At 38.3% G+C, this 27,985-nt stretch overlaps 1 protein-coding gene across 2 annotated transcripts; it reads right to left on the bottom strand.

The window, feature by feature from the left end:
* Nucleotides 1-208: 208 nt before the first annotated feature.
* LOC119793334 (CTD small phosphatase-like protein) lies at nucleotides 209-27,966 on the bottom strand. Of its 2 annotated transcripts, XM_038300470.1 has the most exons (9): nucleotides 27,532-27,966; nucleotides 27,159-27,416; nucleotides 14,065-14,216; nucleotides 13,239-13,271; nucleotides 7,887-7,988; nucleotides 7,419-7,475; nucleotides 6,865-6,957; nucleotides 6,189-6,374; nucleotides 209-2,887 (listed from the first exon to the last, which is right to left on the bottom strand). In XM_038300470.1, exons 2-9 carry the CDS (start codon nucleotides 27,232-27,234, stop codon nucleotides 2,762-2,764), a joined length of 825 nt encoding a protein of 274 aa, XP_038156398.1. In that variant the 5' UTR covers nucleotides 27,235-27,416; nucleotides 27,532-27,966; the 3' UTR covers nucleotides 209-2,761. The 2 variants fall into 2 exon arrangements, with proteins under 2 accessions (XP_038156398.1, XP_038156399.1); XM_038300471.1 differs by lacking the exon at nucleotides 13,239-13,271 and having other exon boundaries at nucleotides 27,159-27,962.
* Nucleotides 27,967-27,985: the final 19 nt, after the last annotated feature.

Genomic DNA, 27,985 nt, shown 5'->3' on the forward strand with positions numbered 1-27,985 from the left:
AGCAGTAATAACTGTTTTCACTGGAACAGGTTGAGCTTCTTATAATGAATAAACTTTTAATACTTCAGGTAATTTTTGATATAATCATATTTGTTCTGAAAATAATGATCTGAAACATTAAGATGTGTGAAGGAGAAAGGTGAAACCTTTAAGGATAAATACTTAATTTTCTACAGGTGTAGAAAAAAAAAAACAGGACGTGAGAAAATTAGGTTCAATGAAGCCTTTATTAAGGAAAGAAAAAAAAAAAAGATGCTCAGAACACTGCCAAAACTCAAAGTCAACAAAAACAAAGTGTTTTCTGCAAAAAAAAAACAAAAGAAGTGAACCTGAACCAAAACGACACCACTGTGACTGAACCTTAAGTGTTTTAGAACTTTGGTGTTAATACAAATGGATCGACGTGATCGTAAGTGAAATGGTGGGGAAAAATTTAAGGAAACAGACACGTAAACGCGTCCCTCTGACAGAGAGCTATCAAAAAAAAAGGCAAAAGACAGAGACAAAACAAATCTAAAAAATGGGTTACATGACTTTTTTTTATAGCAAATACTGACAAGATGTAGGTAGAAAAATATTACAATGAAAATTTTCAGATAAATTAGAGAGGTGTAGAAGAGTAAAAGCAATGCTTCATATATATTTATATGTATAAAAAAACAAACAAAAAAAAGCATTGCGCCAAAACCATCATGACCTGAACTCACTACCAACACAAATGCTCAAAAGAAAGATCAGATGATCAGGTTTTCCTGAAGGAGCAGCGACCTTTGAGATAAAGAAAAACATATGAAGTAGTGTAGCCTTCTCATAAAATACCATGACCCTTTAAACCAAGCAACAAACCCCAGTTTGTTGGGACATGTCATGTCACCTCAGCCAGGCTGCGTATGATCCACATATGCAGCTCTGAGATTCAACACCACAGACGGAACAGCATCCCTCTCAATGCAATGCTGGATCGAAAAAGAAGACCTGCTTTGTGTCTCCCTTGGCAGTAAGGCATCAACGCCAAGGATTCAGTTCTTCACTGTCCAATTTTTCCGTTTCAGGACCCTGCTAGCGCTTCATTGATCAGCAGGACGCTCCTCAAGGCGTCCTTTTCACAGTCTACCTTAAATGAAAGCTGACTTTCACCCAGAATCAAACATTTTAACTGCTCCAGCACTAATCTGATAAAGATTATTCTTAATAAAAGGTTGTCGTTCGTCTGATCTGAAAGCAGGAATCATAGTTAAACCCCTACTGCATGGATTTGTCAAGTGCTCTTAGAAAACCCAAAACAAACCGGGATGGAAACATATTAATGCAAAAAAAAAGGAAAAAAAACAAAAGGTTATTGCCATGGTATCTAATGTTGCAGCATTTGGTTTTGCTGGGCTCCTTTCAAACATAGGCACTGAGGTGAAGAAGAGTTAGTTTGTTTTTATAAAAGAAAAAGTCTGGGACAATAAACATGACATAAGGTCTTCCGGCAAGGCTGGAGAAGCCCCGGCAACGACGGCACGTCAATCAGGACGAAGGTGTGATATTGACAAGCGTCTACACCAAACTCCTGGAGGTTCCTCGAGTCAGGAGGGAAGAGAGACATGGCGTCCTCTGTGTGCCTCAGCGACCTCGGACTCTTTCAAAGACCAACACAGACCGAGAGCCGGTCATCTGATAAACGTAACAGAACAGATCTCAAAGCAAATAAGCTATAATGCTATATTTAATAATCATTAAACAGGCTTAACTCAAACTGTGGCAAAGATATGGAGCCTAATAAAGGAGATTTCCTCGTTTGGCAGGAAAAAAATTAAAAAGCAATAACTAAAAAAAAATGTGGAGGAAATGGATGAATGAATGGCACAGTTTTATCTGAGCTTTCAGATCAAATGATCAAAGAAAGAATAAAACTTGCAGCAGATGGGGGCTTGATATTCACAGCTGCAAGCGCGGCCATTTGCCTAACATAAAAATTAAACTAGCTCTCCAAATAATGAAAGCTGAAAGAAAACAAAGTCACACCTATATAATGGCACAAGCATACAGGAAAAACAAAGAAAAAAAAAGAAGTACTACGAGACGAATAACCAGCGGCCGATGATCCAAAAGAAAAAACAAAAGTGAAGTACAACTTTAGATACTGATACTCTTGTGTCCACTTTAAAGCATATTCTGTGAAAAACCAAAAGTACTCTGGAAATATGCCATGTAGAAAACGACTCCCCATATAAACGACATTCACACAAGGCACTTCATTCAGTAAGAAAAGAGTCACAGTCCTTTCTACTACCAGAAACTGCCTGCATAGCAACAATATGAGGACAAAATAGTTTCCAGGCTTCAGTGTGGTTCCACAAAAAGAGTCTTAGATGGAAAGTTGCTTTTCTTTTTGCTTTTGGTTTAAAAATTAGCACTTTACTGAATAGTAAAAGTTTGCCGATTTTGAAAATAAAGAGTTCGTTCCTCTCGGTATTTTGTCCCCAATACCATTAACTAAGGATGCTCGGTACACTTTCTGGTGTGGTTTCTGTGAGACACAGTGGTCCTGGGATAATAAAGGTTTGTGTTTTTCTGATGGCACTCAGAAGGCAGCCAGTCACAGGGAGGAGAGAGCAGAGAGACATGGTTGAACACGGAGGTTTCCACAGTGAGAACCCCCCCCCTGCCTCCCGGGTCATCTTCCAGAGCCTGGAGAGACGGCGGGCTGTAGAAAAAAGACAGAGATGGACAGAGAGGAGGCCGCAGAGCACAGGCTGAGCTGCAGCATGTCCTGCTACCTGCTTCGGAAATTTCGCAGGACTCCGTAAACCTCGTCTTCTTTGCTGAGTTTCTCAAAAAAAGGCAGCAGGTCCAGGAGTTCTGTGTCATTCATGTCGTCAAACCAAGACTGAACTGGGACCTGGGGGAACAATGTTAACAGTCAGTTTGATAGAAGATTCGGTGAATCACATTTTGCTACAATTACAGCATAAACCAGTGGGATACAGCTCACAGGTAAAGTCTCAACGTTTGACCGTCTTCATTGCAAAACAGACCGAGCTTAGTCAGAGGCGATGGCAGGCTTTGGAGAGCTGTCCTGCCACAAAATATTAACTGCCTTTAGGCTGGGACTTTGACTGGACCATTTGGAAGCATGAATAAGCTCTGATCTAAAGCTCTGGCTGTTTGTGTAGGGCTGTGTCCAGTATAAAAGTGAACCTCCACCCCAGTCTAAAGTCATCTGCACCCTTAAACAGATTTTCTCACCATGGAGACGGGGGGGTATTCTGGATGAGGCACCATGTTTTCACCACTCACAGAAGTTTATATTTAGACCAAAAAAAGATTGGTTTTAGTCTCATCTGAGCAGGTTACCTTTAACTACCTGTATGCCGTATCTTTGGTGAAATCCAGAACCAATCGTTGTTCCTATTAACAGATTTCTAGAAAAGTGAGGAATGTTTGGCTACCTCTTTAGATAATGCCCTCCTTACTGAGCTAGTCAGTTTCATTCAGGGTTCCTACAGCATAAGGCAAGTTAAATTCAAGACTTTTTAAGACTTTTTAATGCCACTTGAAATAAAAAATTAAGACCAAATTCACAAGAAACACAAGAAAAACCTGCTTGCGACAACTTTACCCAAAGGTTTATTATAAACCACAGCACTAATGTTTCAAATTTTGAAAAACTTCCCATACAGGAAGAAAGCTAAAAACTACGGTGGCTGAGAAGTGCAAAACACATTTACAATTCAAAAACACATTAACAAATAAAAAACAAAATAACATTTGAAGATACAAAATTATATTTTATGAAACAAATGTATTTTTGAAAAAAAAGTTAAAATTTTTAAAAACAAATTTACATTTTAGCAAACAAATTTACATTTTAGGAAACAAATTCACATTTTAAATAAGTTAGATTTTAGGTGAGAGAAAGTTTAATTTTAGAGAAAAAAAAATACATTATAGGGAAACAAATTTACATCTAAAAAAAAATTGACCGTTCGGAAACACTTGTACAAGTGCAAAGACAAAACTGCAAGCGGCAAAACACAGTTACATAGCTAAAAACAAATGAACAAAAGACGGCTACACAGAAAGGGAATGTCCCAGTGGCCGGATGTGACGTCACGATTACCCTGACTTGTAGTACAAACAGCTCAATCTGTAGTCCTCCTGCTTTACGTGAAAAGACAGCGGCGATTTTAGATGGAAAGAATTGCACTGAAGCTGTTTTTCTTAAGTTTATGCTAACCAAACAATGTTTTGCCCTTATTGTGGTCTCTGGAACTTTTACGGGACACGGACCAGGTGGCAGGACCAAGCAGCAGGGCCGAGCTCAATTCGTGGCAGTGGCTGCGTTGCAGCAGTTCCGGTGGTCCTGCCACCTGGTCTGTGTCCCGTAAAAGTTCCAGAGACCGTCCGCACGAAGGACAAAATGGTGTAAATTGGCTGAAATTTGCTCCACAATAATAAAATCGCCGCTGACTTTTCACGTAAAGCAGGAGGACTACAGATTGAGCTGTTTGTACTACAAGTCAAGGTAATGGTGACGTCACATCCGGCCACTGGGACATTCCCTTTCCGTGTAGCCGTCTTTTGTTCATTTGTTTTTAGCTATGTAACTGTGTTTTGCCGCTTGCAGTTTTGTCTTTGCACTTGTACAAGTGTTTCCGAACGGTCAATTTTTTTTAGATGTAAATTTGTTTCCCAAAATGAATTTTTTTTTCTCTAAAATGAAACTTTCTCTCACCTAAAATCTAACTTGTTTAAAATGTGAATTTGTTTTTAAAAATTTTAACTTTTTTTTCAAAAATACATTTGTTTCATAAAATATAATTTTGTTTCTTCAAATCTTATTTTGTTTTTTATTTGTTAATGTGTTTTTGAATTGTAAATGTGTTTTGCACTTCTCAGCCACCGTAAAAAACACACAAACGACAGATATATTTGAACAATTATTTAACTGAATTCACAAACTTTGTTTTAGCAGGGAACAAAACAAATCAGTTTTAAAGCCACAACATAACCAGTGATAAGTCTTTTTTGCAGCTATTTTTCTTTGTATCGTTTTCTTAGTATGTTTGATTTGGTGATAAGTGGAGGCGTTGCAGAGACAAGGGTGGAACAAAACTGAAAAATACTGGCTGTTTCTCAGTAACTCGATTTTGACAATTTGTGTTTCGTGCTTCGCATGTGTGACTCCACTGCCTTAATTCCCATCGTTCCGAGCTTGAATCGCTTCTTGCACAAAATACACTGTGCCTCATGTATGTTCCCTGGTTTTAGCCATGGAGAAAACTCTTGGCTGCATAACCAATTTTCGTTACATTTACACTTGCTCATATTTTCCAGACAAAAAGTTAATGGCGCATCTCCCAAATGTCCCGGCCGCAACAAGGCTTTTATTGGTTCCGCTATCAGGACGGAACCAATAATGGCGAGCCGTTATTTGTTTTAAAGAAAAATAAAAATGGTCCATTTTAATGTTTTAGTTAGATTACAAAAATAAATCGTAATAAAAATAATCCTATTTATGATGTTTTAAAAATTAAGACCTACGAAAGACTGATTTAAGACATTTTAATACCAATTAAGGCCTTAGTTTTATTTTGAAGTATTCAATGCCTTTTAAGACTTTTTAAGGACCAGCAGGAACCCTGTTCATTGAATTGTCATGTCTTTAGGAGGTTTGAAGATGTAAAACCCTCTCCCGAGATAGATGTATTAAAACCCCAAAAAGTAGGAAGTTTAAAGCTTGGAACATCGTTTTATAACCCAACATTTCTCCAAACATATCCACAGCTTTCTCCCTGGCATGTCTGCTGTGTTCTTCAATCTTTATAATGTTTGTTCATTAATGTTCTCCAAAAACCCTCTTAAGGTGATCTGACACTGTGCAGTGAGGAACCAATATGATAAATGGGGTGAAACTGATCCCCATATCGCCGTTAAGGCCAATAATCAATAACTGCAATCCTGCACTGCACCAATCAAATAAAGCTTATATCATCCCCTCCTCAGTTATTAACACATATCCAGTTTTTAGTTATCAGACTGATACCTGTATGATGGAAAATGCCCAACATCAGCATCCTTAATAATAACTTAAATTGGATTTCTATTTAGATGTATCTGGCATAAAAATGCTTTCAACACTTCGCCTGTATATACCAAATCACCTAAGATCTCTAAATCTATGAAAAGTACAAACTTACAGCATTTTCTGGATGGAAAATATATGAGGCAGGGGAATTGTCAACAATAATAACATTGTTGAGCTCTCGCCCCAGTCGGCTGAGGTCTTTAACGTAGTTCCCTCTGTGAAACACGCAGGATTCTCTGAAGAGCCGCGCTCGGAAAACCCCCCACTGGTCCAGCAGGTCTGCCACGGGGTCTGCATACTGTTCAGACAGACACACATAGATGCAACGCTTTTCAAAAATGTTCACGTTACACAGACAATTGTATGGTTTTGTGATGTAAAGCAGAGTAACGTGTGTGTCAAGCCACAGTTTTAAGCAGAACAACTTGCAAAAACTAAATGGGTTACTATGACTTAGAAGTACATGAAGGATGGCGTCCTTGATTGCCATTTATGAAGCGAGGACAATGTCAACAAATACTACTTTAGGTAACAAAAAGCACTGTGATTCCTAGCACTTTGTTTAACATGTGGAGTAGCTCTTAGAGCAACAATAATAAGCATCTTACTGAACTATTTGTCTATTATTCAAACTTACCGGTTCATTATTGGAAAAGATACATAAAAAAAGAAGGACAACAAATCAAATCAAACAACAAACCAAAACAGCCGTTAAGAAAAAAAAAGATGAAGTGTCATTACTTAGTAAACAGAAAGGATCATAATGAATAAATTCCTCCATCCCGTACCTTAGCTAGACTGGCTGTGAAGAGCACACATTCAAACAGCTCCCCCATCTTCTGGAGGAACTCGTCCACATGGGGCCGTTTCAGCACATACACCTGAATCAAAACCAAAAACAATCAACGCACTCTATCGTTTACTGCGTGACATAGCATTTATTTTCTTTATTTTTTTTTATAAAAAAAAAAAAATATATATATATAATAACAATAATAATAATAACAATAACAATAATAATAATAATTATTATTATTATTATTATTATTATTGTTATTATTATTATTATATATAAAAAGAAAAAAATGAGTAGCATTAATTTTCACTTTGTTCATCAACCTCCCCCACATCTCTGTCCCTTGCTCTTCGCCTATTGGCTGACACCCATTGCAAGTAATCCTGAATAGGCCAACCTAGATACACACAGCCTATCCTGGATTACTTGAACTGGATACCAGTCAGTCTCTCCAGGATCTTCACACAGGAAACATGGAATCCTGCTAATCTATGCCAAAAAAACAAACAAAAAACATTTAGTGTATTTTTTGGTTCTATACAATACCTGGTGAACGGTACCATCGATCTCCACCGGTACAATAAAATCAGCATTACTGATGGGCTGCAAACACAAACAACGTAATGCATGAGAGAAATTCCAAAGAAAATACAGTACCTAAACTGAGCAGCAGAGGTCCTGCTTGTAGCAAATGTGAAGTCTTCATGATGGTTTGACTGATGACCTGGATGGTTTTATTTAGGCCTAACCTTATAGAAAGGTGTAAAACTACAGTAACATTTATGGAGTCAGGAGCAGATTCCCTGGCAAAAAGCTCTAAAGATTGAAAGCCACTAAGCCAGTAGTATAATACCTTTATTTTTTTAGCATATTTGTGCCTTTAATTAACAGGATAATTATTGTTTTCAATTTTGACAACTACAGTTAAAAAGAAAGGAAATAACCCTAACCAACATATGTACAGATGAGAGATGCACGTAAAAACAGTCCACCTCAATTTCCGTCTCCTCTCACCTTAAATGAGCTGTGCACGAGTGTTTCATCCAAGTCTATCACCACACACTTTTTACCATCGTCAGATATTTTCATCTCTGGTAGGAGGTACTTGGCTGGTGGCTGCAGAGAGGGAAAAGCAGGTAATGTTAGATACAATGAGAAACTTGGACTTAAGACTAGGTTTTGTGCAGAAAAGCTCCCAAACATATTGTGTTAGAGGAATATCTTTCCATGGGCAACTCCAGAAATATGCTTAAAGCTGGATTAGAGCTCTAAAATAATAATTGCTTCAATCAGTGGGTAATTTTTTCTGCTACATCCAAACACTCCAGCATGTCCAAAGCATTAGAAGGGATGCATTGAAACTGAAAGGCAGACTTTCAGGTTTATTTGAAGAGCTTTACTAATCAAACGCCCAATTAAAGCAAATTATATCAAAAGCATAAGAAAGAGAAGAATTATGCTGCTGGATTACATTATGCATAACAGATGTTCTCCCATATTGGACCAAGAAGATAATACAATTTATTAGCTGCAGTTAAACCCACAATTATTCATTCCACTGGTAGATTTAGAGTTCAAATACATTTTATTCAAACAAGAACTTTATTTGTGACAGAAAGTGAGATGTGCACCTTTCACAAAACAATAATAAAACGAATATCAATTTTAATTGATTGCATTTCTATCCTTTTAAAAATGGTATGACAAGTTGCACCATCAGTGAAAAAGTCTGTTTCCACATTTCAGCAATCGGCCCCATCTTATGACTTTGCAGCTTTTTGCTTGTTTCAACCAATGTGTTCAACGGTTATCTTTGCTGATAAGCTCTTAGGGGTTGGAAGGCCTCCGTGCTATCATCCTAATCTGTAGATTCTTTACTGGTTCTCAAGTCCGGGTTCTTTTCAGGCTGATCTAAAATCTTAATATTACTTCTAATCAGGAGAAATATGTTGATATATAAAAAAACAAACAACAACTGTACTTTAAAGCTAAACACAAATATATCCCAGAGTTTAAACAAACAGAAGAAGAAAAATTAAGATGCAAAAAAAAAAAAAAAACTATTATCTGAAGCATCTTAAAAACATGGACTACAGAGATGAGGTTTGCAAAGTCGCTGACAGGGAAGGATAGCCTGGGTGCCATTCCGAACTTAGTCCCGCCCACAACGTTTGAGGTCGGGAAGTTCGGTCTGGCATTGCTCAGTAGTAGCGCGAGTATGCTCGCACAATATCTGGCGGGACAATCAAATTGTCAGGGCGGGCTTTATACGATGATGGACAGATGATCAACAGTAACGTAATCAATCACGTGACCAAAGTGCAAAACTCTGTTCAATGTGGGCTGACTTCCTTATCCAAATATAGTGAGTTGTGTTTGCTTAAAAACCTTTTAAGTGTCACGAGCAAGCCGCATTTCCTGCTGCTGTCAGCTGGAGAAGTTACTACAAATCCTATTGTTTAAGAGGCAAATTAAAATGTTTTTGGTCATGGAAAGATCAGATTGGTCCCTCGGAGCTCAGTCTTTTGCCTTAAGCTAATTTTGCTCATAAGTGATAGCAGGGTGGGGTAGGTGGTGAACTACGAGCAAACCAAAAAGTAAAGCTCTTTAGTCTGAGATACAGAAAGAAGCACATGAACTCAGCTTCCTGTGCAGGCTGACCCTTAAAGAGACAAGCTCCATCCTCCAAGCAGAAGTGGAACAGTAGCTGTCGGCTGTCGCTAGCTGTAGCTGTAGCTAGGAGGGACTATAGGAAGGTGTTTTAGGGTCTGATTGGGGGAGTTTAAGTAGTTTCACTTTACTCATACCTGAAGTAAGGCTTTTAAATATTCATTTTGATTGTTGAAAATGTGTGATTATGTCCAGCAAAATATCCTGCAGCACTATGTTCCACCAGCACAGGCAATAACTGATGGTGAGCATATAATATTGGTTTTATATCTTTAATAATTTAAGATGTTTTAAAGGGGGAAATAGAATTAAAAAATTAATCTGTGTAAACAGTTAATGCCATCGGGCTTCTCTGGCTACTGGCTCTGGCCAATGCTGCTGGGATTTGTATTCAGTCAGTCATTTCCCGTTAAATAATTTGTCATAAATAGTACCACTCCATCTATGCAGTCAGTGCATCAAGATTATGAACCTGATTTTAGATGTGTGATTTTGTAGCTTTTCAGACCAGCAGAGTTCTGCAGACAGGACATTTACTGGGAATACCCAGTTTCCATAGCCTCAACTCAGACAGAAACTCAGCGATTTCCTGCTTTTGATTAAGTTTTTAAAGTGAATCTTAATGATTATTAGGTACTTGGAAAAAACTGCTAATACCAGAATATAGAATCAAACAGTTTTCACTGAAATAATTTTTATATTTTAAGTTCATGTTTATATTATTTATAAATTCTTTAATAAGTTGGAGAAGCAATGATCAAATAGAGAACTCTGACGTTATGTATCTATGTGTGGAATATATAGGGATCTATGCTAACAGTTTTAAAGGAAGAGAGAAAATGGCTTGGATGCAGTAACTATCTCCTAAAGGTCGAGTCATCGCCGGTTCCACTGTCTACAACTTCTACTTGTTACAAGTATAATTTATAATCAAGGCATCATTTCCCGTAGCTTCAGACTCACTGTAATAAATGAAACATTGGCTTTAAATATTTTGTATTTTTGCTGTCAATATCCAATATGATATTTACCTGCTCATCATTAAAATAATAAATAAAACTGCAGATTTAAAAAAAAAAATAATAATTTAATGTTTTCCTACTCATGAATCCAATTACACCTAACAATGTATTGAATTAATTAACTGCATATCTCTAAATAAAAGTTAAAACACAAAACAGCCCATTTTTAAGGGAGGAAAAGTAGTGTTACAACGGCAAGTAAGGAGTAAAACCCGTTGCGTATTGTTACCGCCACCCCCTGGTCTAAATGTGTGATGCACCTTTTCCTCAGGCTAATTGAGGTAAATGCCCCCCAGGCTGACCAATTCCCTGGGACTCCTGTAACCCAGGCAACAGAAATGTTGGGTCTTTCAGTGTAAAATGGGCATATGTTTCTCACTAATGTAGTAATATCTCAAGGTCCCTCAGATGGACCTGGAGAGCGTCAATGGGGAGGGGACGTTTGGTTAAACTGTGACCATCTTGAATGAGCATTTAACAATAAATGCTTAAAAAAACTGGATGTTTGGTCATGTTCAAAATTTTAACTTCACTTTCTGTTCCAACAACATGATACTGTGGAACTGTGATACTGCTATGAAAGACTTTGACATTATAAGAACCTCAAAAACAGCCCATGCCTACTCTACTTTTGCTTCACAATATCAGCAAATGCATGACTACTCTGAATGAGACCAAACATCCCCTACTAAAAAGTATACAATTAGTTTTTCACCTAATCATCTACATTCCCTCCAACTGAACAGGCTGAATCAATTCTTTGGTGTTTTTTTTTGTTGTATTACCTTAAAAATAACAGCCTATAGGATCCCCTAACTGCTGTGTTTGGTGTGAATTACTAGAAAAACACATTAATATCAGATCTGTAGCTCAGTGTCGTCCCACCGAGCAATTGAAAAGACTTTTTTAAAGTCTTTTCAATTGGTTGAAAAGACTTTAAAAAAGACGACATGATTTACTCCTAAACGCCGTCTACATTTGGTTGTAAAGGAAAAGGTCAAAAGCGGTAATTTTCAGATTGTTGAAAAGACGCAGAAAACCCAGTTATCAACATATTTTCAATGTCTAATATGGGACAAGTGGGAAGAAACCAGAGTGACCAATCAAAGCCCTAATTTCAGTAACTACTTCTGGACTAAATCAAGACTACCGGCCAGACTTAGCCTAAAAAAACAAAACAATGTCTGAATGACGTCTGGTGTTTGGTGGGATAACAGTGGAGAATCAGAGTAGCTAAGCCAGACCCTTTCTGATGTCCAATTTAACTTAGCTGGTCGCATGTAAGCAGATCACAGCTAAGTACTGCTTCCAAGTAAGGAGATCAATTAGTTTTACCTCAAGTGAGGTCATAAGCCAAACATAAAGGGATGACGTTTGTTTCTTGCCTCTTTATATTTAACTTTATTTAATTGTAGCACAATAAAAGAACGAATAAACTAGAAACTTCCAAACACAGTTCTATGCTTTAATGACGTAGTGGGATATATTTCAGGGCATAGAGACCAAGTGTCATTCATGCATGTCCAGTGCCTTCACCTTGCAACACGAAAAAAATATTCAGTTTGAATTTCCTAAGACAGGACAACACAAAGTATTGAATTGATATAAAAATGCTACATGACTTTCTTAAAACTTTCATATCAATTGATTAATAATCAGACAGCAAAAGGTTCCTTAAAGAAGATTTTTTCACAAAAGAAAAAGGGGTAAACTAAAACTTTTCCACTTGAGGAGTTCTGGATAGATCATACTGACAGATTAAATATCTTAAATGCAAAATGTTTATGTATTTTTTTTAACAATTTTGATATAATTACTGCTGTGTGTTGCTCTGTCAGCTACAGATATGCTTTACAGTTTCTATACTCAATTTAACGATAAACAAATTACTAAATTAGCTGACCACTATTAAAATAATCTATTGATCACGATTAATCCGGTTAATTGTTTCAGCCCTAGAAGTGTTCCTTTACCGCCTTAACCTTTATACACGAAAATGTTGGTTTATTCTTTTTTTCCCTTCAGGCAAATTGCAAAGACAACTCAGATTGTGAAATCTCACCAAGGATTCTTCACAATCTGATTTTGGCCACCATGTTTCAGCAAGAAATGTGTTTTCAGATTGACCAGATTGGTCTAAGGAAGAATACAAGCTGGACAACTGATTTTCTTCTTCATTTCATATCATCCTGACAAAAGATTCTTGTAGTTTTGGATCTCTATAGCTCTTAAAGGGTTACCAGGAGGTTCTAGAATGCTCCTCTGATTATTGCTCTCCCTGCCCAGCCTGTCAGTCTAGATGGTACATTTTTGATTTATAAAATGTGGGTTGAATGAAGCTTGGTCAGACTTTGATAACAGTTTATAATTTTCCTCCAGCTTTACAATTATGCGCCTCTTTGTATTGGTACTTTGCATAATATCCCAGAGAAACAGACACCAAGTTTTCTGGCAGTAACATGAAAAAAAATGCTGATTTAGAGAGACAGGGATATTTGTGCAAGTGCTCAGCAGTTTAGTATAAAAAGGTGCACACTTCCTATGATATAATCAGCAGAGAATGATGGGAAATAAAAAAAAAAAAAAAAAAGAGCAGTCAAAGCTCCCACACAGAGAGGATGCACCAGCCCACACACCCTGCATGCAACGGGAGAAAAATAATTGTCATACATACACTAGGGTCAGGGATGACCTCGACCTGGTCACACTACAACACAAGAAATAAAATACAAACAATAACCAGGGTAAGAACACACACACACAAAAAAACAACAAGAAAAAAAAAAGTCACAAACTGACCACACTAATGAAGATGCTATTTGGCATACGATGAAATAAAGAGAGCAGATGTGGTCCAAAGCTGGACTGTTTAAGGCCCCGTCCACACGAAGTCAAAACGAACACGGAACGCTGATATTTTCCAAAACGTTTGCCGTAAAGACGGAGACGTAAAACAAATGTGGTCGTCCACACGAATGCATGAAAACGCTGCAAAATGTATGCCAGGCCTGTAAGTGGTGCTGTGGTGCCAAAGCAAAAATAGGCGACGAAATGTTGGGCATGCGCAGTAATATTTATACATGGTTGCCCTGCGGGTCCATTTTGGTGGTTCAGTCAAATTCAGGTGCTGAACTATGTCGTCGACATTGCTCTGTTCTTCCTGGAGATATTCCAGAAGAAGAAGATTCTGTTGTAAGCCCGACAGCAGGGTGAGTAGCATTAGCAGCAACGGCGCCATTGTTGTTGTGATACTGTGTCGCGCATGCGTGTTTAGAGGCGACGCTATGACGCATGCGTGTAAAAAAATATGCGGTTAGAGCGTAAAGATGGAAACGCCAAAACAGTGTTTCGAAATCTTCCCACTCTGATGGCTGAATAAAAAAAAGATCGTTTACAGACCCCCGAAACGCCGGCTTCGTGTGGATGAGAGGCTGGTTTGGTGAAAAATTTGTGCGTTTAGGCCAGGGTTTGACTTCGTGTGGACGGGGCCTAAGTCCTACCTTAGGAGGCGATCCGTTCTCCTCGACAGGAGGAGGCGGGGAGCTGCTGTTGGTAGCTGGTGGCTCCACATTGTAGTTACGGAAGCAACAAAAGAATGTGCTGAATATACTTCGACTCCGCTGCTTCTTCAGGCTGCTGTTTGACTGGGATGCTGTAAAAAAAATGACGGGAACAGATAAAGGAAAAGAGGCTGAACACTGCAGAAACACTGCAAAGTAAGGCCAGAAGTTAAACCAACCATGCTTTTCTGAGCTAAAAAGATGTCAAAGGTGCTGCACATGCCTGATCTTGGATGATTTTTCTCATTTAAATCTCAAACACGTGACAAGTCTTTGATTTCTATTTAACAGTGTTACAGTGTTGTTTAAAGTGCAGTGCACAACACAATGCTGGTTGATGCTTTTATAGACAAAATATTTTAGCTTTGATTAATTTAAAATGAAGGGGGGAAAAAGGAGTTTAGTATAGACCAGTGTTTCTCAAACTTTTTCTGTCATTCCCCACTTTGGACAAGGGGGAATTTTCAAGCCCCGCCTGTCCCCATCGCCCCAACACAATGCTAATGAAATATGCAACAATCTTAAAATGTTCCAATTTTATTGAAGTAACAAGTAGTATCTAAATACAAACTATCTACATCAAATAACAGCAAGCTAAAAAATAAAGAAAATAAAAATGCAGCTGTGTCAAAATTTGTATCAAGCTCAAAGATAGAAAAAATTAAAGTGCCACTCTGCAATCTGTTAATAAAAGAAAAGAAGTGAAATCCATCTGGCAATACAGGTCTATTTATCCCTGCATTAGTGGCTGCAATGAGCCTGTTTTGCATTGCACAGTTTCTCAAAACGGGGTTGCAGGCTTGATACTGCCACCCTCAAGTCATGCTCAATGTTCAGCTGAGATCTGTATTTTGTTTTCAGTGAAGCAACAGTTGAAAAGCCCATCTCACAGAGATATGATGTGGCAAAGGGAAGAAGAATGCACACAGCTCTCTGTCCGATGAGTGGATACTCCCTCTCCACTCCAAACCAGAATTCACTATGAGTCTGAGCATTAAACCTGAGCTTCAGGGTGGAGTCAGACGTCATTTCAATAAACTGGTCCTATTTATTTAAGATAAAATATTTCAAATTCAGTTAATTAAGATCAACCTGCGCCGCCAATCCCGGCGCATGTGCGCTTTATTTGCAGTCTGGACGCTGAGGGTAAACATGCTGTGTCTCTGACTGCAGCGCTGAGAGGGACTCCTGCGATAGCGGGGGAGAACGGGGTTGGGACGGGGGAGGCGCCCCACGGCAGCACCTGCCGCTGGAGGACAAGAAAAGGAACGATACGTGCTTTCACGTAAGAGTCTCCAAAAGTCGCTAATTTGTCGCTAGTCGCTTTTTTGATAAAGAGTCGCTGGAGGGGTCTGAAATATAGCGACAACGTCGCTGAGTTGGCAACACTGGGGCGCGAAAGTTTATTCCGTTACAAATAATATGCCGACGTCACGTCAATCATTATTTTGGCACTTCAGTTCCAGGTGAAATTTTTCTCATATCTAATGTTCTTTTAATTAGACTGCATGTAGGCTAGTAATGATTACTTTGTGGGTTTGATTGGTCTAAAAAGCGGCAACATACAACTATAAGGACAGTTTGCTCTCACACGTTCTACATTTATAGTCACACACACACACATACACACACACACACCGGAACTTGGCGCGCCCCACCTGTCACGTCTCAATTCCCCACCAGTGGGTCGCGCCACACACTTTGAGAAACGCGGGTATAGACTAAGGCTGCAATGATTATTTTGCTAATTAATTAAGCTGTTGACTCATTCATTAATAATATATTAATAATATATTTAGATTTCTGTGTAGATTTTTTAACAAATAATATAAAATAAAAAAATGTATTAAATATATTTTCAGACAGAGCCTTTTTTTTTTTATTTATCAGCAAAATGTGTCTATAGTTTGTAAAGTTTTGGCTTACTTACTGCTTTGATTGAAATAAAAGGCCATGTTTTAGAGTCTGTATACTCCAGTTAATGATTAGAAATGTATGTTATAATATCCAAGAAGTATAGATTGCTACTGAGTAAGTCCCCACATTGGTCTGAGGCAATAGCAAACAATAGCCTCAACACGGTGACTGCACAGCATTTGGGTCAGTTTCAGAGACTACCTCTGGAAGAACCACTGATCAGAAAATAACTTTGCTGGCTGGATGACCTCATCACTCAAACGCTGTGACAGTTCAGAGCTCTACATGCTCTACTCCGATTGCTAATCACTTCTCATTCCTGGACTACGAAGCATAGCCTAAATCAGACACCCAGCCTTTATTAATAGGGACAACTTAGAAGCTGAAAAATCCTCCCTCATATTTTCTTATTTCTTTTCCCCGAAGTAGCTTCTATCACCTGATTTGACAAGATTCTTCATTTTTAAAGTTTCCCTCCCATATGAGCTGGCAGGTGAGTGACTGAAGCAGCCTGAACACGACAAGGAGAGGAAGAGGAGGAGGAAGGCTCTCAGAGCCCACAGAGCCTATACATGGCTGCATTCCACTCCAGCCATTAACCCCACCGCCTCACCCCAGCAGAATGCAGCTGGAGGCCCGCGTACAGCTAAAATCTTTATGTCAATGCTTACTGCATCTTAATATTGTCACATTTTGGACTACTCACCTTAAACAAATAAAATTTGTTTAATCTCACTAGAGAAAATTAAAAGTTTGTAGTCATCCTTTCAAGACAAAAGCAAAAGTTATAAACGATATTTTAAGAGTAAGAAGTTTGTTTACATTATTCTATATCCATTGAAGCAGTATCAATCTGCAGACCTTGAAACCAACATGTTCCCTTAATAAACAAGCTTAAGAAGATTTTTAACAGCATGTATCTACCGTATTTTCACGACTATAAGGCGCACTTAAACGTCTTTTTTTCCCCTCAAAATGTGCGGTGCGCCCTTTGGTGCGGTGCGCCTTATGTGTGTTGTAACTGCGACTTTTGAGACCACCTCATTGAGGAGATGATGAAAGAGTGGCTGAATGTAAGGAGACCAGGTGTTTTTTTTCCACTCATCACCATCGCTGTTAATATGTGACTCCACGCGTGCCCATCTCACAGCTGATGTGAAAAACATGGGGAAACAAATTAACGCTGCTCGACATCGGTGTGAACCGGACCCAGCAGGTGCAGCAGAAACAGCGAGTTTACATGCAAAGTAAATGGTTGACGCGCGTATAGGCGCAGCAAAAGGTCCTGCAGCGCGTTTTGAGCAGCAGGAGCGTTTAAGCATCTGCCAACGCGCTGCTGCAGCTCGAGATGGAAAAATTGAAGTTTTGCTGCTGGACGCGCCGCATCAACCAATCAGAGAAGCTGATCTGGGAGCTGACAGCGAGACAGACACAGCGCTCTGATGACATATGATATTAACGCAAATGAAACGGGCTGGATGGATGAGGAGATGATGAAATCGTGGCTGAGGGAGGTGTATGTGAGGAGAACAGGTTTTTTTTTTCCACGCATCACCATCGCTGTTAATCTGTGACTCCATGCGTGCCCATCTCACAGCTGATGAGAAAAACATGGTGAATCAAATGAACGCTGTGCTCGCCGTTATCCCGGGGGGTCTGACAAAGGAACTTCAACCGCTCGACATCGGTGTGAAGCGGCCGTTCAAAACAAGGCTGCGAGCGGCGTGGGAGCGATGGATGACAGACGGAGACCACAGTTTCAGGATAAGTGGAAGGCAGCGCCGGGCAAGTTACGCCACCGTTTGCGGATGGATTGTTGATGCTTGGACTAATGTGTCTGCTGGCTCTGTTGTTCAAGCTTTCGCAAAAGCCGGCATTATTTCTGAGGAGCCGCGCTGCACGGAAAGTGACTCTGACAGCGAAGAAGGGGAAATTGGCATGTCTGATTTAGCGCAGCTGTTTAATTCAGAAACAGAGGACGATGACTTTGATGGGTTTGATTAATACTTTGTAATAAATACATTAATAAAGCACAATCATACTCAGTTTTGCTCCCGCTGTGTTTTTCTCCCTGAAAACTTAATTCAACGGCAGCCTCTGGGCGGGTCTCCTCCTCTTCACCGCGGTGGCTGGCAGGTGTTTTTTCATCTAAATAATCTAAATCTTGCAGCTATATTTGCTGTGATCAGTGGGAATAAAGTAGTTTTAATATGTTTTTAAGTGAGAAAGTCCACCTGAAAACTTCATAATTGCAGTCAGTTCATCCAGATTATCTATTTCTGTCGGAGGCGCTCAGACCCCCACATACCAGCGGTGCACCAACAGGAGAAATCCCTTCATCTGCAGCCTCTAGGCCGGGTAGCCTCCAGGTTCACCGCGGCTGCTGGCAGGTGTTTTTTATCTAAATAATTTTAGCTGCAGGCACCAGGATACCGGTAATAAAAGCGAACAAATTCCGTCGGCAGGTTTCAGGATTTTAAGTTAATTTAGGAGTGATCACAGCGCTGTGTCATCTGTGATGTGTCTGTCTCACGGCCAGCACCCAGGTTTGATTAATACTTTGTAATAAATACATGAATAAAGCACAGTCATACTCAGTTTTGCCCCCGCTGTATTTTTAAATACGCATTAGAGGTATTTAAAGGTAGTAGAGGACATGTACCTGTATATAAAAAAACGCGCCCTTTAGTCCGGTGCGCCTTATGTGTGTGTTAAATACAGAAATGGGACACATAACTGAGACTGCGCCTTTTAGTAGGGTGCGCCTTATGGTCGTGAAAATACGTTAGTAAATACTGCATGCAAGAGTAACACGCTTTAAACTATGGTCTCTCCTATGGCTTTGACTCACATTAATTACAGCCTTTCAAGCGAGAACATGTAGGGTATTTGGGCCATCTTATCTTTAACTCCAACTCCTCTAAAAGAACGTTTAAATTGAAGATGGATTCATCAACATGGATGTAAAATGCTGTGAAGAAATTTGGTGTTTTTATTTTTCTTCCCGTTTTTGTCTCACTTCAAACATTCAACAAATTCCCTGACAAAAAGCCGTTTATAAATTAAGTTACTTTACAAAGTAGGAAGAAATGGGGACTATCACAACAAACTCGGACACTTGTGAAAAATCAATCACCCCCTTGTTAATTCATAATCTAACTATGATTAACTGCCTTTAAACTGAACTCAAGTGGATTTCAGCTTCAGCATCTTAACAAGGGCTGGAAAAATTAATCAGAATAATCACAACAAAAGCTGGGTAATTAATTGCATTTGCAATATGATCGCAATTTACCAAAACACTCAAAGCAGAAATTATTTTGCCGATGAAGAACCTTTTTTCCCGTGAATATGCTCTATGCAGAACTCCTCAACAGGCATAATTCTAGCATCAATCGGTTTAAATTCTATAAAAAAAATCCTCAAGACACCTTTTGCTATTGATTATTAATAAAAAAACATGATCAATAGATTTATTGATTAGCAAAAATATTGTTAGTTCTAGCCATAATCCAAACACACACTCTACTACTTGATCTATAAAAATCAATAACAATCTTTTGAAGAGCACCTTTACAACAACAGGAATTTGGCTAAATGGTCCTAAAAAAGCGAAAATTTTTTAAATTTAAGCTCGGTATGTAGCGAGCCTGCAGAGATGCACAATGAGATGCTAATTTTATTATTCCCGACTAGGGAAGTTAGGCCATCATACCAGTCAAGTATTTTCTAATTAAAATAAATAAACTAGGGTTAGGGTTAAACTAGGGCTTAAACCATTAATCGGATTGATTGTGATGAATCAATTATTGATATAATCCTAAAATAAAATAGGTGGATAATGTGCAGTAGCAGGTTGCTGGTAATAGAAATGTAAGTAATGTTATTGGTAATAAGTGTGTAGTAGTTGTTAATAGGGGTTGAAATAATAATCGTTTTGTATTGATGCATCGATCCAAAAGCCGACAATCCGATGCATCGATACGTCCGCAAGATAATCGATTCATGTTTTTTTTTTTTCCTCCGGTCTATTTTTATCCAGTTGCTCCAGGGCGTAATTCTCCCTCCGGTGCTGCGGTGCCGCTAAACCTATTTTGCCCTCCTACCGCGCTTCCTGGTTATACTCTTACAGCAGTGTGTTGCAGTAAGCTTGACACAGACATTTTTTAATTATGCTCAGTATTGAAGCGTGGTCTGAACTACACACTGTGGGTCTAGATACGGCCGAGGCGGTGAGGAAGTGGGGGCGAGTTTAGTCCGACGACGGAGGGACATGAGAGCCAAAAAGAGCGGAGATCCAGCTGGAAAAAGGGTCCCAGCGTTCTCGCGCACCTCGCTCTTCTAGCGGGTCAAACTTCACGAGTTGTTTTCCGCAATTTCAGTCATAAAAACAAAACAAGCCGGCCTCCTGTCTGCTGCACTGTTTGCGGTCAGCTACAATCTGGGAGAGGAGCAGCGGAGCGTCTCTCAAGGGGGCGGTGACATCGACACTGTGGAGCCTTCTTCTTCTTCTTTTTTTTAATGGCGGTTGGTAAACAACTTATAGGTGCATTACCGCCACCTTCCAGAATGGAGTATGCACCAGACAAACTATTATATTCTCCCTAAAATACCCGTTCTTCTAAGAAAATAAAAAATACTCCCAAAAACTACATCCCCAGATTACCTTTGAAACAATTCCCTTATATCTAGTTTATTTTTATTCCTGTCTAACTCTCTACACAACATCTCTCTTTCGTGAGTATATTTATTACATTCTAAAAAAATATGTTGGACAGTTTCTTTGGAGCCGAGGTATTGCATTGAACTCATTACACTGATATTGTGCAGTATTTTTGCAGTATTTTTTGATGCAACTTTTCTACTTCTGTTATTTGCTGTTGTTTCTAAAGAAAATGCATAATGATATTACAGCTTTCATTGATTTATTTCAAACTTGAAACTTTGTTTAGCCTGTAAGGTGTAAAAAAAAAAATAATAATAATAAAGGAAAAATTTAACCGATTAATCGATTAATCGATTAATCGAAACGTGGTGTATTCTTGAGAATCGAAAATAATCGAATCGTTGGGTCAGGAAATCGATACTGAATCGAATCGCCATGATGGATGTGATTTACACTCCTGGTTGTTAAGTATTTTGTACTATAATGAATAAAAACTCCTATCCACCAATAATTTTCTTTAAAAAAAAAAACAACATGCAGCAGTGCTGATAAGGGACAAGATAAAAATTTTGTAATTGATTCAATCACAGAGCCTGTAATGAATGAATCTCCTTTCAATCGGTAAATATATCAACAAAATACTCCAACTTTTCAGTTAAATAAAACTTTTTGCTCCTCGGTTATTAAATACATAATCATGAGGAAGACAAGAAATACATTTCTTGTATTAAATCGCTTATTCGATTTAATACAAGATTGAACCAATCTGATTATTAGATCAGATTGGTTGAAAGTTAAAATAATTGAGCTTTATTTTAGAACCCCTAATATTTTACACTACTTCTATTGAAGTGGTGTAAAATCCATGAACATTAATTATAGCACAATTTCTTCCACTAAATATGGTCAAAAAAAAATATATATATAGCAACTAAGTATATAATACTGCCTGCAATATATTTAGATTTACTGTACAGAAGAGGAAGTTCGATTACTAATACTGACAATAGGATCTGAACAATTGCTATTCAATAAGCAGCATTCAGTAGAATAAAACAATTACCACTGAGGCAACTATTTCTCGTTATGACAGTTACTAAAGGCAAATCTATGCTTCTGACGCATAGCCTCTGCAACCGTCAAATCTGTCTATGTGCGCGACCACACACCCCCGCGCAGAGGTTCTGCAACAGTTAACTCCATTAACAGAACCTGTTCCTCTTTGATGTCTAGCAACTCCAGATCCATGTCTGTGATATCTTGCAGAAGGTGCTATGGTTGTTTTGGAAGTTAAACACTCCCACCGGCACCGCCTAACTTCTTGTGACCATCTCCCGAAGTTCTCGCGAGTTCTCAAATACCCTTGCGCTTTGGCCGGAAACTGCTGTGCGTCCCTAGAAATTCCACAGACGGTGCGGAAGCATACTAGCAAATCTGGTTCGCGACCAGACCCAAGCGACATTTGATATGTGCGGTTGCAGAAGTCTAATCTGCCCTTAACACAAATAATCCATATCACTGGTCTTACTGTAGCTCCTACCCAACTGTCAGCACTATTCGGATAGTATTTATTATGGAGACAACGGAGGCACTTCGACCCTAGCTTAGAGGACGCCAAGGCGGTAGAAGCTTGGTTTGGTGTAAAAGGCTTACAGCCGTACATGTTTGAGCCCTTGTCTCGCAACGCTGCCAGTTCTGTTAACTCTACGCCTGCCGAAGACACAAACAGCCATCCCCGTGAACACTGGGACGCAAGTGAATGGTAAAGTAAATTATTCTTATTTCAACTGTTGCGTATATTAGCTGCGACATATGAATCAAGAAGCTATGACCGAAAAAAATTGATTGACAGATAACCATTGATATAGGATTGGCCAAATTTAGGTGAACAAGCTGACGTATAACTAAGTGGCCTGCATAAAATAGTGGGGGAAAAACCAACACAGATTTTAAGACAGGATTTTTATTTATTTTTTTCAAATAGAAATTTTCTAAATTTTGGGAAAATATAGTCTAATAAATAGTACATTTATATACATGTTCAAGCCAGAATTATTTGACATTTAAATGTGTCTTCCCTATGACTTTAAGTGTGAAGGAAATTAGCTGAATAAATCTGTGAGGGAGCAAGAACTTCGAGCTGATGTAGGTGTGTCAACAAACCTAAAGCAGAAGCATGTTCTGTTAAGCTTCTTCATTATTTCTAGATGATGTTTCCTAACATCTAAAGTAAATTCTTGAGAAAATAGGGAAGAGAGAAGAAAGTGAAAACCAACCATAGTAAGCCTTTTAACCTGAAAATACCCTCCATCAGGAAAAAGAGGTCTTTATTTATCCAACTGGACTCTCAGTCTCAACTCTGCAGAAAATAAAGCTGGGAAAGTGAGGCAGCTGTCCCCTTCCAGTGAGTCATCACTACAGTATTCATTCATCTACAGCTCGTCAGAATCCCACAGAATGACTGGATTACAGCAGAAGAGTCTGCAGAAGATCATTCATTTGCTCTCTATATGACAGTTCTTTAAAAGAAAAAAACACAACAAAAAGTTTGCAGTTTACCAAGTTTACTAAACAGCATTCAATGGCTCTGTTCTCACTGAAGTCAGATATCCATAAATACCGCTTTTCTAAAATCCATCTGCTTTTCCGGGAGAAGACTACAAGTTTGTTCTAAGATTGCCAAAAACAAAACAAAAAAACTCCAACATAAAATAAATAGAACTATTTGCTCTTTATTATACATAATCCCCACCTTGCACACGCAGTATGATTAAGAGCAAAGGTTGTCAGTGTTTGTCTGGATACAAAAGGCGATGTATATTTAGAAAATGATAATTTTAATGTCAGACACATTTTACGTCACAGGAACCAAAGTTGTAATAAATTATATTAAGTTTACTATACCTTTTTAAAACAAACTCTAAAACAAGTCTGATATTTTTTTATTATGGCAACTTACTCCATGCAGAGAAAGCTGGAAGACTCACTGCGGAAAGAAAAAAGGAGCCTTGAAAGGTAGGAATGTTGTCCCCTAACTGTGTCCAGCTTTACACACTCTTAGTTAGGTGCTATTTTCAAACAGCACAACTGTGAGTCCAAACAGTCTGTGTGCACTGTGACGGCTCCTGCGTCAATTTGCCCCTTTGAACCCAAATTTCTGAATCCATTTGAAGCCATTTTGTATCGATGTAATTAACCCTTGTATATCAGTTCACTTTTCTTATAAGCTACATATGTTAAATAAAAAGATAATACTATCTCCCTTAAAATGTTCACTGTGCTTTAGTCATCTAGAGACTTTTTTCCCTTATCTCTATTGCCATCAAATGTTTGGGTGGTTGTTTGGCTTTTTGTCCACTATGGAGAAAAAAAAAAAAAAAAAAAGAGAGATTCTGACCCCTGATCAAATCAAAACAACAGAGTGACCTTTAGCTGGTAGATAAGACTTACTGGAGTCACATAACCACATTTTTTTTTACAGCAGACTTGTAAACATATGGTCAGTATAAAACGTCTGGTGTTAGAAAGCTCTGCGTCATAAATTGAGTCTGACACAAACCCTAACTAAGAACAGCAGAAAAAAAACCAAGAGACTTAAGGACCAGCACAACAATACAACTCCAATCACATTAAAGCTTGATCTTTACAAATCAATGAGTGAATATTTCCTGCCTTCTACTTGGCAATTATCAAACTTTAATTGACTTTTAATTTTTCTAAAAAATGTTTGACTGCAGGTTACAAAAAACATAAAACAGTTTTTAATTGCTCCCAAAAACTCTGACTCAACCTGGCAGTAAACAGAACAGCTTCTGTGATGTTATATATTTGATGATGAAAAAAAGTCTGGGGAAAAAACTAATGAATAAAATTTGAATATTTCATGTTATCGATTCAAGAAAAAAAAAAGACTAATACCATTTCCTTGGAAAATACTAGTCTCTACATGTTGCCTTACAGTAAGTTACTAGCCGGTCTATCGCCTTATCATAAAGTGAGAAATTGTCTTAAGCTTAATCCCACCTGCAATGTTAATCTTCCTAAAGTCTCATATACCTCTTATCGTCATCTCTGAAGTCCAGACACGTACCAGTCACACCTTAGATACTGATGGATCAATGCGTACTCTCACAGAAAAATACACTGTTGTGCTACAAATAACTTTAGTTCTCACTTTACTAATGATCTGATAAAACAGTAACATGAGCTACTTATTAGCTGGTGGGGGAAAACAATCGATTTGGCGACATGTTGTGATTTTCAGCTGCCCAATATAATATTGATCTTTCAGTTCCTAATATCAATTTTCAAAAAAAAAAATAAAAATAAAATAATAATTTTTTTTCCAACCAAAAACAGTGAGTGAAAATGGGCCTCTGCACCTTGGAGCCTTTTTGCTGTGCAGCACCATTTCTGTAGTTAAGGCATTCACAGTAGAAGATGTGAATTGACTCAAACCAGAAACAACATTGATTCTGATTAACATATAGAGCATTTGCATTTTTATCTATATATCACAAAGTGATATTGCAATATTGTGATACTATCATATAGTGACCCAAGTATTGTGACACGTATCGTATCGCAACACACATGCCAATACTCGCCCCTACTACTGACCCACACTAAGGTAACACCCGTGTTTGAGAACAGTTACTAAACAACAATCACAGCCGATCTTTATTTACCTGAAAAATATAATGTTTCTAAAGTGTAAAAGCCCCTTTGTTACTATCTTTGGTGTTCACTGGGTGACTGGCTATTTATAACAAAACAACGGACGATAAAAAGGAGTCAGTTTAAAGTAGAAACAAACAAATATGCAAGGAACTTGGGAGTGTAAACTTGAGTTATCATTTATGAAATTATATGTAGCTACATTGCACCTGCAATATATTCATATTTTCCAGACTGAGGTATGCACAGGTTTTGTAAAGCAGTTATTTTCCATTATGTACATCTAATGTATATTTACGATAAGTGCTTGAAGGTTTTGTTTTTAAACCTCCAAAGAGTATTAAAAAAATAGAAAAAAGTATGTCACGTTGGGCCACAGGCATCTATGAAGCCAAACCACAGGGTTGGTGATCTTAAATACAAAAAAATTATGTTCCCATTTAAAACAGAGACAGCGGTACTGATCCAGAACATAATTGAAGGTCTATCTGGAGTTGAGATCATTGACTTATTATTATTATTATTAAATTCAGTTCTTTTATATAGCGCCAATTCACAATAGGCGTCATCTCAAGGCTCTCTACAGTTCGACAGATCATACAGTCGATCCAAAGTTTTCTATCTAAGGAAAAACCAGTTGATTGCATCAACTCATTGACTCAAAAGCAATCCCTCACACTAAGTATGCTTGTAGCGACAGTGGAGAGGAAAAACTCCCTTTTAACAGGAAGAAACCTCCAGCAGAACCAGGCTCAGTGTATAATATCAATATTACTATTGTTAATTCCAAAATACCATAAAAGGTGTTAAGCCAAACATTTACATGGAGCATAACATGCACACACACACACACACACACACACAAAAAAAAATGAAATAGTGATAAAACAAAAACTGCTTATGTCCATCCCACATTTTCCACACTCTTCCATTTCCATGATAACAATGCATCTACCTTTTATTTTTTATACCAGTAAATGAAACATATCACTTATTAGCTGAGATAATCAATAGCTTTGTATATCCTGTACTTGCTGCTATTGCACTTCTGGTTAGAGCTAAACTGCAGTTTGTTGCCTTGTACCTGTACAATGACAATAAAGTTGAAACTAATCTCATCTATGATCAACTTTCTTGAGTATAAACATAGAAGAGAGAACATAAAAGTGTTGTAGGGTCACTGTTTGAGAGAAAAAAAAAGTACACATTTCACTTTAAGCTTAGATCTATGACCTTTATCTCATTCTAAAACCTAAATAAAATTATTGAGTAAATTAAGACATGGGGAATATTCTAGATGAATATGGAAATAATAATAATAATAATAATAATAATAATGAATTTATGAATGTAAGGTACAAATCAGAAGTAGTTAAGTAAAATGGTATGTTTTCCCATCACTAAAATGCATCCCTACATCCTTCTCCTCCTCCGTCATTTACATTCTAGTGTTTTTTTGTGATACACTTAGATAAGCCGTTTATTAATCCACAATTCACATAAAGCACGTTAAGTGTTACCCTGCAAACACTCAGTGTTCACTTTGAGCAACTTACAAGGTTAAAAAAAGCTCATCAGAGTGCTTTTATGGCACTTAAAATAAAGCTAAACCTGAGGTCCAAACAGAGGGCGGCTAACTGAGCTTGTTGCGTACATAATAATTACTCTGCAGCTGTTGTGATAGAGCTGTCAAAGCTCAGTGACTTCACAACAACCAGTAAACGCAAATAAAAGTAGTTACACACATCTATTCCTTTAGTAGAGTTCTCCTTACCTTTTTCTTGGTTGAAAGATATTATTTCCTCCTCCTTCGGGTTGGGGACTTGAGTTATTATGGACATGTGGTCCATTGAGACGGGTTTCTATTCCTGTTTCGTTTTGCAGCAATGTTATTCGCGATAACGCGCCCGCTTCGTTGTAGCTAGCTCCACTAAGCTAGCAGCCTGTGGCCACAAAGCCAGGAAACCGTCTGAGGAGCAGCGGTTGGAGCCAGCCAGCTAGCACGGCGCTGACTGGAGGATGTCATTTATGGCTGTCCGAAAGAAAAAAATATATTTCGCTTTAAGCAAGAAATTATCAGCCGCCTCAGTAATGCCGCTGTCCAAATATATATGTATATATGTGTAAAAAATGAAATAAAACCCGACCTTAAAGTCCAAACTAAGTTAGGTCGGCAAGCAGCTAGCGTTAGCCTGTTAGCATCGATTATCCAATACGAGGCCGAGTCTGGAACAGCGCTGAAAACACTCGGAAGCCCGTTAAAGGGAATTGGTGTCCGTCCAAAAACGCGCATTAATTACTCACAAGTTGCTCGACCGGACTTTTTAAAACGGCGTTTCACATCTGGTGGCCCGACATTCCCTGTGCAACATGGAGGATTAATGTATTTTGAGTTCCATCTGAAGCGGGGGCGTTCAGAGTGGGAGGGGGCGGTTTGTTTCTGGGATGGATTCTCTCCAGCAGGCAGGCAGCTCAAACCCTATAGCTGGCTGGACGATACTCTCCCTTCCTGCTCCATCAAACGCAACACATTATGACGTTCTAATTATTTCCATTAAAAAATGAAATATAATAGAATATTAAACGATATTAAAAAAACGC

This window comes from Cyprinodon tularosa, unplaced genomic scaffold, assembly GCF_016077235.1.
Source record: "Cyprinodon tularosa strain WSP-4 unplaced genomic scaffold, ASM1607723v1 ctg45, whole genome shotgun sequence".
In the NCBI taxonomy this organism is placed as follows: Eukaryota; Metazoa; Chordata; class Actinopteri; order Cyprinodontiformes; family Cyprinodontidae; genus Cyprinodon; species Cyprinodon tularosa.

Coding starts and splice junctions, on each gene's coding strand:
- LOC119793334 (XM_038300470.1), bottom strand. CDS start 27,234: ATGGACCACATGTCCATAATAACTCAAGTCCCCAACCCGAAGGAGGAG. Junction 14,217..27,158: donor ATCTTTCAACCAAGAAAAAG/GTAAGGAGAACT, acceptor TTTTTTTTACAG/CATCCCAGTCAAACAGCAGC. Junction 7,476..7,886: donor TCGTGCACAGCTCATTTAAG/GTGAGAGGAGAC, acceptor TTGTGTTTGCAG/CCCATCAGTAATGCTGATTT.